The sequence below is a fragment of the Chrysochloris asiatica genome, unplaced genomic scaffold (genome assembly GCF_000296735.1).
Source record: "Chrysochloris asiatica unplaced genomic scaffold, ChrAsi1.0 scaffold00072, whole genome shotgun sequence".
In the NCBI taxonomy this organism is placed as follows: Eukaryota; Metazoa; Chordata; class Mammalia; order Afrosoricida; family Chrysochloridae; genus Chrysochloris; species Chrysochloris asiatica.
Genome location: NW_006408590.1, coordinates 12,132,897 through 12,149,431, shown reverse-complemented (window position 1 = coordinate 12,149,431; position 16,535 = coordinate 12,132,897). Strand labels below are relative to the sequence as shown.

The following is a 16,535-nucleotide window of genomic DNA, read 5'->3' as shown; positions in this document are numbered from 1 at the left end:
AACAGAATTCCTTAAGAGACAAAAGAATAGATACTGGGCATGGTAGTCTTCCAGAACACGTATTGTATGATAAATAACATTTTATGTTTTATGTGCTGAAGCTCTTTGACTCTAGGGAAGTCATGTTTTAAACTTTATAGAGGATTTTATGTTGTCAAAGAACTCATCAATCTATGTTTGCTTCTGGTTCAGATCAAGAGGACAGGAAAATCCTTCCCTCCTGCTAAAACAAGACATTACTGGTTAAACCAAACAAAAGCACACATTTCTTAAAAAAAAAAAAAAAATCTGTGAACATGAAATCTAAAAGAATTAATCTCCAGAGGGGTCTCCATTCTTCCTGGGGGAGGAAGGGACCCTGGGTGCTTTTGTACCTGGTACTAGCAGCTGAAGTAGAGCACAGAGTGACTTTTTGATGCACCTGTGGTTGGCCTGTTGGACTCAAATCTGGAAAATTCCTCAGAGCAAAGGCAATCCTTTCAACCAAGCCATTGTCCGAAATGAAGTATTGTTGAATAAGTAGAGGGCTGGAGCAAGAATGGGAAGCAAAAGATTTGAGCAGGTTGCAATTTTGTGAATTAAAAAACTTGTGACCTCTACAGCCTTGTAGGTTCCCAATTTCTCAGTCCTGGAGGTACATGAAGTTGGGGGCAGGGCTTAAATGTTTAGTTTTATAATTTCAAGGTACTATGAGAGAGTTTAAGGAGCCCTGATGGTACACTAACATATTTGGTTAAACATTTAATTAATTCAGCCATAACGTCATGGCTGGAGTTGTGCTGTGATGCAGTGGCTTAAGCACTCAACCACAAGGTCAGTTTGAATCACAAGGTCTTTGGTTCAAACTCACCAGCAACTCCTCGAAAACCCTAGACAGGGTGGCTGTGAGTCGGAACCAACTTGATGGCACTTAACAAAACAACTATGTGAGAGCTGGAAACTTGGCCCATGGACAGAAGTTCCCCACCCCTGACTTACCTAAACACTAACTTTTGAATTGGATTAATAGAACTATTGTCAGTATGTATTTTGTGTAGATCCTGGCAATGTAGTGACTAGAGATTTTCTGCAGTGATGCCATCCGTGGACACTGAGTCTGTCTACAGTTCTGACGCACACACACGATTTTTTGGACAGCCATTTGGTACAGGGTGCTTTAAGAATGCCTTGATTGGGCAGAAAGATGTTTGAAAACTGATTTTCTTTTAAAAAATTCAATTAATCGCTAAGTTAACAATGTGGTACCTATCTATGTCCCAGGGTGGTGCTGTAGGGTAAGCACTGGACTGCTAACTATAAGGCAAGTGATTCAAATCCACCAACTGCTTCTTGGAAACCCTATGTGCCAGAATTAACTCGATGGCACTTAACAACAACAATACAGGTAAAATCACAGAGTGGCCCACAGAGTCATTCCTGAATGCCCAAATGTCCTTATAATGAAGACCCAAGCCCTTTATAATAGCCATCATGTAACCCTTAGTATTAACCAGATGCTTTACTCTAAGTGCTTTGATGTACTGACTTATTGAATCCTCATCACAGCCTTATTGCTGGGGAAATTGAGGCATAGAGGGGTAAGTGACATTTCTGCTGTCACAAAGCTTGTAAATGGCAGTGCCAAGATACAAACTCAGAAATAGGGTCCTAATCTTATCCTTTACAGTAAACTGCCTCTTCATGTATGAGGCGTTTGAAGTCTTCACTCTGAGTGCCTATCCGAGGACCCGCTATCTGCTCCAGTGTGAAAGGTCAGTCATGGATGAGCCTACCATATGGAGGGTGTGGGCCTCCTGGCCTGGTACCTGGACATCTCTCATGTCCATATCCAGGCCTCGGCTTTGTCGTCACTATCTAGACTGTCGGGCCTGATGGGCGATTCTACCCCGGAGCAAGGAGAGGCTCTTCTGAGGCCTGGGGAAACTGAGTTGCCCTCTGTGACTCTTGTGTAAGGAGAAAAGGTGTCTCACACCCAGACAAGACTCAAGAACAACAACGTGAGTAATCCTTTTGGGTGTTGTTTCTATATCAGTCACTGTCCCGAGTGCTGTCCATACCTACAGTGCCACACCAGGACTCAGAGCGACCCTGCATAGGGTTTCTGAGGCTGTGAGCAGAAAGCCTCATCTTTCTCCTGTTGAACAGCTAGTAGTTTCGAACTGTTGACCTTGAGGTTAGCAGCCCGACTTGTAACCTCTACGCTACTGGAGCTCCTGTACATACGATATCTACTTCATTTATTCTGTAAAATGAACAAAAACAATAAACCAAACCCCATGGGAGTAAGTACTACAGGATTCTCATAGTCAACTAAAGAAACCGAGGCTCAGAACTTCTAGTGAGCTCTCGTTTCACTGCGCTGAGTTGATTCTGACTCCTAGGGGGGCTAGAGGACAGAGTAGAACTGCCTCCTCGGGTCTCCAAAGCCACAAATCTTTACAGAAGCAGACTGCCACATCTTTCTCCTTTGGGTGAAACCTCTGACTTCCTGGTTAGCAACCGAGCACTTTAACTGCTGTGTCCCACAGAGCTAGCTAATAAATGTCTGACCTGAGAGAGCTGAAGGAGGAAAGAAAATGTAAGTGCCTTTCTCTGTCTGACTGCAAATGTTGAGTCCTCCTTTTCTTCCTTAGAGGAAGGATTGGCGAAGCGAAAACCACCAACCCCCTTGTCAGAACTATTCTGTGCCTCTCTCCTCCACACCCCCCAATGCTGGAGATAGCAAGACTTTTTTCTGAATACAGGAGGTGTTCATTTTGGGGAACCATCCAACTCTCTTGCTGGCTTAGAAATGAATGAAGATTTCCTCTCAGCACACTGGAAGCAGCATCCATTCCAGCTATCCCTCCTGTCCTTGGCCTGCAGCAACCAGAGAAGGGATGTGTTGGAGATGAGTCTAGGATTTGAGAGTCCTGGGGATGGTCTAACCTCATGAGGCACGTGCACACACACACACATACTCTCTTACATATGCACACACTCATTTGCACACACCCCCCTCCTCCTCTGCAGACGAGCATTGTTAGGGTATCTGAGGAAGTCTTCTGGGCCCTTTGCCTGCTCTGGCCTTTCAGACTCAGGACCACCTGCTTGGTTGGCCGGTGGCACTTCCTTGGCAGGGACACTCAGCTGTGTTCACTGTTCTGCTCTGCACAGAGAGGAATAGTTTGTCTGCCCTGCACTGGGCCCGCGGACACCCCAAAGAGAGGTGGGAGTACTGAGAACTAAAGGAGTCCCTTGATGTGGAGATGGGGAGACTCTTTCCTCCTCTTCCTCTTTGCCTAACACTCCTTCCCCAAAACACATTTCCAAGAAGTGGCCGCTTTGTTTCTGCTTGGTTGAAAGCCTTCCCCATTTTGGGGCCAACTTTGCCCTCCCTGTTAGAGAGAAGAAGCCACATAATGAAGAATCCTGAGGAATCCTGAGGACTTGGAGGTGGTTCCTGGGCCTGCAGGAATGAAGGGGACTTCATTCCACATGGCTGGACCAGTGCCTGGTTGGGGTAGGGGCTTCGAGCTTTCCAAACACTGCACACCGTGGAACTGGCCAAACCCAAATGGCCCTTCCAAGGAGGACTAAGCGGGGATGAGCCTGGCTCCCCTGGATCTGGAAAGGGACTCAGGAACCCTGTTGTCTGATTCTGACTTCCATCTGGAGGGAAGAAGCTGGAAGCAGGTCTGGCAGCATTTGCTGCTGGTTCTAACTTGGGGCCCTCCATGAGAGGTTTGCTGAAGGAACCAGGATTTAACACCTTGCAGACTGGGAGCCTGCCAGTCCCCAGGGGGCGGAAGCTGTGCAGGAAGACTGCTTTTTCTGTCTGTCACACCCAGTTTATCACTTCCGTAGCCCTGCTGCAGATGAACAGATGGGGGCGGTGAGGGGTGTGAGGTGTGTGAGAAGAAGGAACGTGCACTTAAAGGGGGCGCACAAAGAAGAAATCGATCTCAATTGGGGTGGAAAATGCTTGCTGCTTCAGAATGGAATGGAAGACTGGGTCAGGGAGATCCAAAGCAGTTTAATGCACCAGTCAAGACCCAGTATTGGTACTAGATAGATCCAAGTTCAAATCCCTCCTGTGTCCTGTTGTTTTCAACAGCTAACATGTATTAATTTTTCTGCTATGGACTTTGTGTGCGTAATCTTATTTTGTTGTTCAGTGCTGACTCATAGTGATCCTGTATAGGGTTTCCAAGGAGTGGATGGTGGGTTTGAACCACCAACTTTGCCGTTAGTAGTCCAGTGCTTATCCTACAGAGTGCCCCACCGGGACTCAAAATCATAGGGAGTAATAGTGCTACAGTTATTCCCTTTTGAGTCTGGTTTACTGAAATCCTGAGAAATTAAATAACTTGCTCGAGACTAGAGAACTTTCCAGGATAAAGCTGCATTTCAAATCAAAAACAGGCAAACTCATTCTTAACCAGCTGCCTTGCAGAGCCTCTCACCGCCTTCCTTCTCCCTTCCATGGTGGTTCCCATCTAGAAAATGGAGAGATGAGTCATGTTCTTCTAGGTGTTTTGTAAGGCTTGTTGTTGTTGTTGTTGTTAAGTGCTGTTGCATTGGTTCTGACTCATGGTGACCCTGTCTAGGGTTTCCAAGGAGTGGCTGGTGAGTTTGAACAACTGACCTTGTGGTTCAAACAGACCTTGCAGTCCAGTGCTTTATCCCACAGTGCCACACCAGGACTAAAGCTTTAACACAGTACCTGATCCATAATTATAGCATTGTTCATTCATTTGGAAAATATTTATTATATGTAAGGTAACAGTCTAGGTACACAAGACATCCAGACAGATAGAGAGCTAGTTGTCCATGAGTTGACTCCCACTCACAGTGATCTTGTGTACAACAGAAAGGAATGCTACCTCGTCCTGCATTATCTTCACAATTACCAGTATATTCAAGTTCATAATTTCGGTTGTTGGGCCAATCTATCTCACGAAAGGTCTGTCATCGCCCTCTCTGGCCCTCTACTTCACCAGAAATAGTGTCTTCCACCTTCCACTCATCCTTCTGACATGTGCCCAAAGCAAGAGAGTCAGGTGATGTTCTGTTCTGATGCATAAGCTTTTCTCTGATTCATATTTGGAAGCAGATCCTAGTCTGTCTTAGTCTGAAAGCTCTGTTGAAACCTGTTCATCATAGGAAATACTGCCAGTATTTGAAATACCAGTAACCTAGCTACTAGTATCGTAGGAAAATGTTAGCCACCAGAGGGTGGCAAACTGACAGCTGGGTGGTGGAAGCAAGAAAGCTAAATAACTTCAAATGGTGACAGTCGTTCGGAAGGAAATGAAACCGAGTGATGAGAGCGACTGAGGGACTGAGCGGGAGTCCTGATGTGGCACTGTGGCATAATGCACTGGACGACAGCAAAATCAGCAGTTCAAATTCACCAGCTGCTCCTAGAACACCCTATGCAGGGTGGCTACAAGTCAGAACCGACTCAATGGCACTTAACAACAACACTTTATTGGATGATCAAGCCCAATGCTTAACCCACTGTGCTACCAGGGCTCCCTATGAAAGTGGCAGCTGAGCTTATTTCCCAAAGGAAGGCATCAGCTTCGTGACAATCTGGAGGAATTGAGCCTTCTAGGTTAAGGGAACACCAAGTGCAAGACCTGGTGTTGGGAACAGAATTGGCACAGTATGAACCAGCAGCATCAATGATCCAGACAGAGGGTAGGTTGGGTAGATGAGGCAGGCCCATGAAGATGCATGTTGTCGCTGTTGTTGTTAGGTAGCATCTCTATGCACAACAGAACAAAACACTGCCTGGTCCTGCACCCTCCTCACAACTGTTAGGTTCGAGCCCATTGGTTTTGTGGCTGTGTCAACCCATCTCGTTGGAGGTCTTCCTCTATTGGGCTTACTCTCCACTGTGCTAACCACATTGTCTCCAGTTACTGGTCCTTCTTGCCCACATGCCCAAAGTACAAGAGACAAAGTCTTGTCATCCTCACTTCCAGGAAGTATTCTGGCTGTACTTGTTCCATCACAGGTTTGTTTCTACTTTGGGCAGGCCATGGTACTTTCGTTATTGTTCACTAACACTGTAATTCAAATGCATTGATGCTTCTATAGCCTTCCTTATTCACTGTTCAACTTCCACATGTATTTAAGGTATGAAAAATACCAGGACTTTGGATCAGGCATACCTTAGTCCTTTTTTTTCCCCCCCATTTATTTTCATATTGTTGTTGTTGTTAAGTGTGGTCAAGTCAGTTCCAACCCATAGCAACCCTGTATATGGTTTCCAAGGAGCGACTGGTGAGCTTGAAACACCGACCTTGTAGTTCAAATGGCTTTGCAATCTGGTGCATTAGCCCACAGCTCCACACCAGGACTAATCCTGGGGAAAATGTGATCTGGGAGACCCTGGGTAGTGCAAATGATTAATGTGAGAGGGGTCTAACTAGAAACTTGGAGATTTGAGTCCACCTACAGGTACCTTAGGAGTTCTGGTAGCATAGTGGTTACGAATTAGGCTGTTAACCTCAAGGTAAGCAGTTCGAAACTACCAGCCGTTCCGTGGGAGAAAGATGAGGTGTTCTGCTCCCGTAAAGATTTACAACCTCAGAAACTCTGTACAGGGTCGCTATGACTTGGAACCGACTCCGCAGCACATAGCCACCACCACCAGAGGTACCTTGGAAGGAAGGTCTGGCAATCTACTTAGGAAAAATTAGCCATTGGAAGCCTTATGGAGCTCAGTCCTCTGTGACAAATGTGAGGTCACCATGAGATGGGGTTGATATGGCAATGGCTTTTTATAAGTGAGGTCCAGTTTATTTATTTAAAAGATGGCTTTGGCTACTGTGTGAAGAATCGAATGGTGTTAGACACGGATGGTCAAGGAGTCAGACTGCAGAGAGAGATGTGATGGAGCATGGGGTGTGGCAAGAGCCCCAAATGGGAAAGAGAGGATGACGCATTCCATGATTGCGCACAACAGCAACAGTAGAACTTCGTGGAGAGATGAATCGTATAACGTAGCAGTAATTTAAACAGAAAGAACAAGCCTCAAGTCTGACAGCTTGTCAAATAGACTTTGAGCTCTTTTCCTAACACTGTGGAAATAGTTCTATTATGATCCTGCCATACAGTACAGTAGTATCCACTGATCCTAATGTTTTTCTCTTTTACCTATGGGAGTTTGTGCTTTTTTTCAGAGTTAATTGAATATAACTGCATATGCAGAGTTTATGTTGTCAAACTGAATTTCTGTATAAAACAGGGATCCACAAATTTTCTCTGTAAAAGGCCAGATAGTAAATATTTTAGACTTTGCAAGCCATGTGGTTCCTATCTCAACAACTCAGCTGCTGTTATAGTTTGAAAACGCTAGTGATGATTGTTGCTAAGTGCCTTCGAGTTGGTTCTAACTCATAGAGACTCTGTATAGGGTTACCAAGGAGCGGCTGGTGGGTTTGAACCACTGACCTTGTGGATCAAATCCCGTGTATATCCTATAGTGCCACACTAGATTTATTATTTATAACATTTTCATCCACATAGATGAATAGATGTGGTTATATTCAAATAAAGTTTTATTTAAAAAAACAGACAGTGGGCCAAATTTGGCCCCTAGCACATAGTTAACCATCCCTTGGTTGCTGTTGCTGTGTATTATCAAGTCAGTTCTGACTCATAGTGTTTCCAAGAGCAGCAGGTACATTTGAACTGCTGTCCTTATAGTTACCAGTCCAGTGCTTATCATACAACACCACACTGGAGCTTAGAATATCATTTATTTATATTATAAAAAAATTTTTTCTACTAACCACTTCAAGACATTTCCCCAAAACACTTTGTGAAAGAGTTCATCTTGCATACTTATGATTGTCTTAACGCTAAGAAATGATGATACAATTACAAGACTGCTTAGATAAGTACTTTATAGGTCTTGGGGATTTCTGGAGGAGGTCTTAGGGGACCAGGATGAGAGTGAGTTTGGAGGATTTTAGGCTTCCTGCTTCTGCTTCAACCTTGAGCCCTTCTTTGATCCATGTTTTTAAATTGATGGTTTTCATAAGAATTTGTTTGGGAAAAAAATGGGTTGGAATATAGAAGAAAAATGTTAAAATAATAAATCTAGTTTAATTGGTGGGCAATAACCCATCTTTTCCAATGTTATGCATTAAAGAAGCATTTATAGGATAAGTACTCAATTATAAGGTTGGTTTGAACCTCAAGGTCAGTGATTCAAATTCACCAGCTACTCCTTGGAAACCCTATACAAGGTGACTATGAGTTGGAACTGACACGACAGCACTTAACAACAATAACAAATTATATCATTGTTCATAGAAGAAAGTAATATATAACCTTTCTAACTGGATATTGGGAGTCACAGCAAAGAGCTGGTTGGGATGTATATGTGTGGGGTAAAGGTGTGCAGGGAGCACAGACCCAAGGGTCTTTTGATGATTTAGACTGTCGACAAAGACTACAGAGTAGAGGTACGAGGCGCTGCATTCTGAGGCCTGGCATTGGTGATCTTGGAGAGGCTGGATGATAAAGAGACTTGGACTTCACATTCAGAAGTACTGGGTTTGAATCTTTGTCATTTAGTAACTGGACAAGTTGTTTATTCAACTCTCTAAGGATCTATTCTCCTAGTTGGAAAAATTTTATATTTCCCTTTCCAAACTTTTGGGTGGATTGAATGTGTTAACCAATGAAATTGCCTACCACAACGCCAAGTGCTTTTGAAATAGTATTAATTTCCTTCTTCCTTTCCCTTCTTCATTTTCTTCTCAAGGGTGTAGAATGAGCTCACAGACTTTCTGAGACCTTCTTCTGCTTTCTTCCTAATGACTCCAACCTCCATGTTCCAATCTTATTTTCTCAGGTTGTGGCCAGGTTCTGCAAGCTCCAAAGGGCCAGATTTTGTTGGAGAGTTACCCGCTAAATGCTCATTGCGAATGGACCATTCATGCCAAACCTGGGTTTAACATCCAACTAAGGTAAGGAGGCTGAAGTCAGAATAACAGAGTCTGTGGTTAGAAGGAAACATGTGGGATTGAGGGCCCTAGATCTTAGTTAATATCTTAGGCTGGGTTTTCTAGAGAAGCAAAACCAGTGAAACATATATATGTACATATATAAAGAGAAGTTTATTATCAAGGAAATAAATGGCTTACAGTTGTAGAGTCTCAGGGCCCCAGTGGGAGAGAGAGAGAGAGAGCCTTTCTAGTGTGTCCGTTGGGAACATTCTTTCAATTGATTGGCTGCTCATTGCCACTCTCATAGAGTATTACCATTATATTACCATCACCATGGTAACAAGCACATGTTAACTGCTTGTTCCTGGAAATCCTGGGCTCATCAAGTTGACATAGCACCCTAACTATGACTGTTATCAAGGGCTAACCACCAGAACTTTAGTCTTTAAAGCATAAAAAATTGTCTGGCAGCCTTTTTCTCAACTTCTCTGTGATTCAGTGGTGGAAGGGTCAGAACTTCAGCCAATTAAATGCTTGTTAGTCACTGCTCTACAACAGAAGGGGCTCAGATGTTTTTGATCCAAGAAGAATATCATCAAAGCAAAATACTGAGAGGGATCTACCTACCTACACGTATTTAACAGGTTTTCCATTGTGCCCTGCATTAGACTGGTATCCCTGGGAGGTGTGTGAAGAAATTGAAAGCACAAATATAATCTTCAAGGGGTATGTACTCTAGCTAGATTGGAGTTTAGTCTTATCATAGTTTTTTTAAAATTTCTGCTCTCAGAAAATGACTTCCACACTCACAACAAGTAAACCAATTCTCCCACTGGTATAGAAAATAAATCATTTCTTCCAATGATGCTTTAGAGTCCTCAGCAAATATTTAATTTATACGATAGTCTTTTAATTACAGACCTTGTTCTATTGCAAATATTGATAGATGTAACAAGAGTCCTGTTTTATGAGAGCCGTTCACTGCTAGATCCTAGTACAATGGAACAATGAAAGGTAGACCATTGTTATTGTTGATGCTGTTCGTTTCCATTGAGTTGACTCTAACTCATGGTGACCTTACGTTCAACAGAACAAAACATTGCCTGGTCCTGCCCCCCTATTCATGATCGTTGATATGTTTGATCCATTATTGTAGCTATGGTGTCACTCCATCTCATTTAACGGTTTCCTTGTTCTCACGGACTCTCTACCTTGTCATACATGATATTATCCATAGTGCTCAATGAAGACTTGCATAAATAGATGCTGAAAGAACTTGTGCCTCTGGTGTATCTCCTCTCTCCTGGAAAATACTTCTCTTTTTTTATCTCTAGGGAAGCAAATTGACCCACTCACTCTTGAGATTTCTAGAAATATTGTCCAGTAAGCTCTTCTCTTTTCTAGCCAGTGGGGAGAGTACTCATGACGAACATCTCAAACACCCTAAGGCACAGGCAAGCTCTCAATAAGTATGTACTTTCTGGATGGATCAGCCATCCAGAAGTTGCTACTTGCCAGAAGGCTCCTCCAATGACACCCTTTCCTCCCAAGAAGGTAGCCTGTTTCAGAAGGGTCCACTGCAACACAGATCTACCCCAATCCTCCTCATCAAAATTGGCCCTTGTCAGCTGGTCTTCCCACTCCCTGGAATCTCTCTGGATGAGGCTCATTAATTGGACTTTCCTAGGCACTTAACAAACAGCCAGTGAGGGGTCACATAGTTCTGCTTACTGGGCTCAAGGTGGGGTCTTCCAGGGATGATACGATCATGTAGTAAATGCTGTGTGTGACTATTTCAGCAGTTCAGAGACCAGAACAAGTGGACCCTAGGTTCCTCTGACAGAACTCCTCCAAGAAAACGCATGTATAAAACCAAAAATGGTAGAAGGTTTGATAAATACATCACTTGTCTAGGAGAGGCCTCCAGGGAAACTTAGAAATATGTAGCTTTCTTTCCAGCTAGTTAAATCTGAACCTCCTAGCCAGGGCTGACAGTAATGATGGAAACATTTTGAAGTGTATGCACAATATTCAAGGCCAAATGCCCTTCCTTTCATCACCTACCATAGCCAGACCATCAAATCTGTGTTCCCACATTTAACATAATCCCTAGTTCAGCTACACCTTTCTAACTCCACTGCCATGCTTATATTTCAGACCACACCCATATCTCTCACCTGGCTTCTACCATGACCTCCTAACCATCTGCCCTGGTCCCACTTCTGTCAGCTCTGTGATATCATATTCTCAGGTAGCTAGAGTGATTCTTTAAAATCATAAGTCATTATTTCCTTGCTGAAACTTGCTACTGGTTTCCTAACTATGCAGGGTCAGGTTTCTGCTCTCCTTGTTGACCTTTTTTCTCCCACTCCTGCCCTCATTTACTACCCTGCAGATTCCCTGACCTTGCTTCAGTCCCTCAAACATGCCAAGCTCATCGTTGCCTCAGGGACTTTGCACTTACAGATTCCCCTGTTTGGACTACCCTTCTCCATGACCTTCATGTGGCAAACTCCATTTTTTCATTGAAGTCTCTGCCAAAATATCACATGTTCTTTTCTGAGCTGATGTATCCCAATCTTTTAAAACTCAAGATCCTTTTAAATAAGCACAGATCTGCCTCATCCCTAGAATTCTGATATGGTGTGACTCTATCAACACTTTGAGATGAGAATTATTGTTATTTAGAAGATAATCACCTTCTGATTCTTCAAGCTGAGAAGAATACAAAGAACTGCCACCCCTTTTACATAGTCTTGCAAAAAAATAGGTGCTTCTTCCATTCTCTAAGAGTAAAATTATAACATAGTATCCATTCACTCATCTATTCAGCAATATTTGCTGTGTACTAGGCACTGTGTTGGAGTCCTGGTGAGACCCTGTGGGTTAATGCGCTATTCTGCAAAGCTGTTTGAACTGCAAAGGTCGGTGGTTTAAGCTCACCAGCTGCCCCTCAGAAACCCTATACAGGGTCACTATGGGTTGGAACCGACTCAACGGCACTTAACAACAACAGGCACTGTGCTAGACACTTTACAATGGTAAGACAAGGCAGATAGATGTTGCTGCCTTCTTGGAACTTGAAGTCTAATGGAGAAGATAGGCACAAAAGAGTCAACTAGACCAAGATGAGAAGTTACAATTTGTGTCATCACTATGAGGAAACAGGTCACCTCTTAGGAAGAATGGTCAGGAAGCCTCTTTGAGGCAGGAATGTTTAAGCTGAGGCTAGAAGGATAGGAAGGGCCCAGACAATGCAAATTGGGAAGCAAAGTGAACTTGGAAGAGGGGTTGGCATGTGCAGAGTCTCTAAATGAAATATGGCATCCCCTCTCCACCTGGGATGCTTGTATGCAGACATGCATCCAGTACACCTATACACACCTGGCCAGTAACAGAAATTCACCTGACCTCAAGTCCTCCAGGACCAGCTTCCTATCAGATTGGGCCAGCTGCACCATCTTCTCCCAAGACTTTGATTATTTCCCAACAGAGTTCAGCTGGGCCCTTCTGTACCGTTTCTGTCTGCAGGTTTGTCATGCTGAGCCTGGAGTTTGACTACATGTGCCAGTATGACTATGTCGAGGTCCGTGATGGGGACAACAGTGATGGCCAGATCATCAAGCGTTTCTGTGGTAACGACCGGCCAGCTCCCATCCAGAGCACGGGCCCCTCACTCCACGTCCTCTTCCATTCGGATGGCTCTAAGAACTTTGATGGTTTCCATGCTATTTTTGAGGAGATCACAGGTAAAAGCTATGGAGACAAATATAGATTTTTATGGCTGTGTTCCAGACAAATATCTCCTTTCTCCCTGCTCAGGCTCATTAAAACCTAGCATGCTGGGCTCTCAAAAGCAATGTACATACTGAAAATAACAGAGAAATGACAAGGCTATGTTTTAGAAAAGTCCACCCAACACCAGAAATAGGAATTATTATTCCCCTTTTACAGGTGTGATAACCATAGCACAGAAAGGTTGGGTAATTTCCCTCAGATCACACAGCCATGAGAGATGGAACCATGAGTTTGTACACAAGCAGTTTGGCTCTGGAACTCTCACTGTGGGACCTCCCCTGGTTAATTGAGAACATTGCCTTTGGACCCCTAGCAGATCAAGTCCTGGGCAATGGTATTATAAATGTGTTCAGCATCAGAGCTTACATGTATAGCAACGGACAGGTGTGGCCCCACATGAGGTATACTAGCTGGCAATAGAACCCAGGCCTCTGAATGTAAGATAAGAATTATATCAGGGAATCACCAATGTCTCCATGGATTGTTGTTGTTGTTGTTAGGTGCCATCGAGTCGGTGCCGACTCATAGCTACCCTATGCACAGCAGAACGAAACACTGCCCGATCCTGGGCCAACCTCACTACTATTGCAACGCTTGAGTCCATCGATGCTGCCACTTGGCCAATTCATCTCGTTGGGGGTCTTCCTCTTTTTCTCTGACCCTCCACTTACCAAACATGATATCCCTCTCCAGTGACTGGTCCCTCCTGATAATATGTCTGAAACATATGAGAAACGAAATTTGGCCATCTTGGCCTCCAAGGGGCACTCTGGCTGCACTTCTTCCAACATAGATCTGTTGGTTCTATGGGCAGCTCATGGCACTTTCAACATTCTCCTCCAACACCATAACTCAAAAGCATCAATTCTTCTACCGTCTTCCTTATTTACTGTCCAGCTTTCACATGCATATGAGGTTATTGAAAATACTACGGCTTGGGTCAGGCGCACCTTTGTCCTCAAGCTGACATCTTCTCTTCAACACTTTAAAAAGGTCTTGTGCAGCAGATTTGCCTAATGCAATACGTTGTTTGATTTCTTGACTGCTGCTTCCATGAGTGTTGATAGACCTTATGTTGTTGTTGTTAAGTGCTGTCCAGTCGGTTCCGACCCATAGAGACCCTGAACAGGGTTTCCGAGGCTGTAAATCTTTATGGGAGCAGAAAGACTCATCTTTCTCCCGCAGAACAGCTGGTAGTTTCAAACTGCTGACCTTGTGGTTTGCAGCCTGATTCGTAACGATTACGCTACCAGAGCTCCTTAGACCTTAAGTTAGACAGTCCCAAATAATGAAAACGTGAGTTGAGTAAGATGAGTAAAAGACACAAGAAAAGTTTAATAGACAAGTAAAAGACTCCAGCCGAGACTCCAGGCTTGAAGACATCAACTCCCTCTTGGTGCTGCTGAGGGAAGTTACCTCTTCTCTTACAGCCTGTTCCTCATCTCCTTGTTTCCACGATGGCACGTGCCTCCTTGACAAAGCCGGATCTTACAAGTGTGCCTGCCTGGCGGGCTATACTGGGCGACACTGTGAAAATCGTGAGTATACTTCCAGAATAGAAGTCAAGGTGTCACCTGGGGCTGGCAAGGAGAGGGTTTTGGGAGCTTGGAGGGTCTTTTGTTATCTGGGTGTCAAAGAGGGCCTGTCCAAGATGGTGTACAGTGTGGGCACTCCCATTGAGTAGTTCTTAGGAAATGGGGGCTACCTCGGCATCAGGTTGCCTGGAACCACCTAGATTTGTCCACTGATGCTTTTGGTCCTCACACGATACATAGAGAATATTCAGAACTCCAATGCATTGAGAAAAATCAACAGTGGAAAGCCACCATTTTAATCTCTCCTGTATGTATCTCACAGTCTGAATCCCCTGATAATCCCATGGTCTGTCTGGAGTTCTGAACTAGAGCACGCATCCATTTGCATATATATATATATATACAGTGTGTTGTGGGGAGGGGGCTTGATAAATGGCAGCTAGTGTTGATTCTTTGCTTATGTAGTAAGCACCACAACTGGCACTGTCTTTGTTACCCAATGCTGCAGTGACACAAACAGGTGACTTTAAAGGACAGACGTTGATTTTATCAGAGTTACGGAGGGTAAAAGTCCAAGTCTGGGTCTTGCCTGTGTAGATTTCTTTCTTGTCAGTAGGCCCAAGTGTTCCTTGTTTCTTTGGCTTGTAGTCAATCCTCACATGGCATCTGCCTTCCCCCGTTTGTGTCTCTGTGTCTATTCTGGTGCTTTTATACTTCAGAAGTGCTTCAGTTTAGCATCCACCCCACACAGGTCTGCCCACATTAATGTGAAAAAACAAAGCCCTATTTCCAAAGAGGCTCGCTTCCACAGGTAAGAAAGCCAAGCATCCAACTCATATTTTGACGGAACACAATTTAATCTATAACAATCAGATGCTGAGTAGAAATGATGTTCTACTTCATCATCCTTTCCTTGTATGTAAGGCAGAGCAGAAAAATGTTGCTTTCTTCTCTGTTTCAAAAATTTGCATAATGCATGATGCTCGAGTCTTAAAAATGGCAAATTCTGAGCAAATTTTTGTATATGAAGAGAGGAAAACAGGAAAAAAACATAAAAGAATTATTTGATCAACTGCATAATATTAGAACTCTGATTTAAAAAAGAAGAGAGAGAAAATTGCAGAGAGGTAAAATATCAACCAAATAAGCCAAATGTCTTTAAGAAGTTGGGTCAAAGCAGGGGAGGATGAAAAGAAGGAAACTGGTCCAAAAATGTGGTTAAAATAGTTATGGATAGCTTGTGAGTCAAAACTTCAGACTTCATTGTGATTCTCTCCAGGTAAAAAAAGACCATAATGAAAAAAGAATGTAAACTAAGTCATTTTGAACTTATTCATAACTAGATTCACAAGTTGTCTCAAATTACTTTAAAATACTAGCGTAGATGGGCAAGAGAACTCGCCTCTGTCCATTTTCAAATGTTCCAAAACCACACGATTCCTTTACTACTATATAGTTGTAGATGGGTGAAGGTGTTGGCAGTGGATATCTGATATACCATTTACTGACATAAATGTGGAGAGGAATACATGTTTTATTGTTTGGCTATAAGTTTCAGTTTTGTTTTTCCTTCAGGAAGTTTGGCATGAATTCCAGTGGGGAGAAACATCACAAAAATTGGCCCTGGCAATATACCTATTAATTTTTGAACAAATCCTAATCATTTTTTTCTAGAATAATTTGTTAGAAAAACAGAAAAAAGAAAGAGATTTACTTTATTATTTTCTCATGAGTATATGTCAATGAATGAACTGAACAAATATTCCTGGAGGGAATTCTTCAAAATTATGAAGGAATCCAAACATTCTGGGATTCCCCTAACACTGAAATGCCCAAATTAGACAAGACACTGATTAAAAAATAGCTTTAAAAGCTTAAAAGCCAGTAATAATGAAAATGTCATCATTTATTTATATAGTAACAAACCTACTTCATAGAAGGCACTTTGATGGTTTACTCTCATAAAGTCTTTAGGGACAGGTTGCCTGATATCAAGTCAACTCTATCTTGTGGTGACCCTGTGTGTGCCAGAGTATAACTGTGCTCCAGTGGGTTTTCTTTTATTTTCTTTTAAATGTTTTATTGTGAATTATGTGATAGTTTACATGGGAAAACATTAGTTTTACATTCATTCTATTGTATATCATCTCATTGCCATGGTTACAATCCCCTCCATGCAATCCTAATCCCCGTACCCTCCAGGTTTTCAGCACACAGTCGCTTTCCCTCTCTGGATCTAAAGTCTCCAGCT

General features: G+C 43.2%; 1 protein-coding gene across 1 annotated transcript in view; it reads left to right on the top strand.

The window, feature by feature from the left end:
- Window positions 1–16,535, top strand: part of PAMR1 (peptidase domain containing associated with muscle regeneration 1) — a 117,426-nt gene that overhangs the window by 44,267 nt on the left and 56,624 nt on the right. Inside the window, exons 4-5 of the mRNA XM_006864913.1 lie at window positions 8,858–8,972; window positions 12,483–12,700. Coding sequence (XP_006864975.1) covers window positions 8,858–8,972; window positions 12,483–12,700 — 333 coding nt within the window. The remainder of the gene's footprint in view (window positions 1–8,857; window positions 8,973–12,482; window positions 12,701–16,535) is intronic.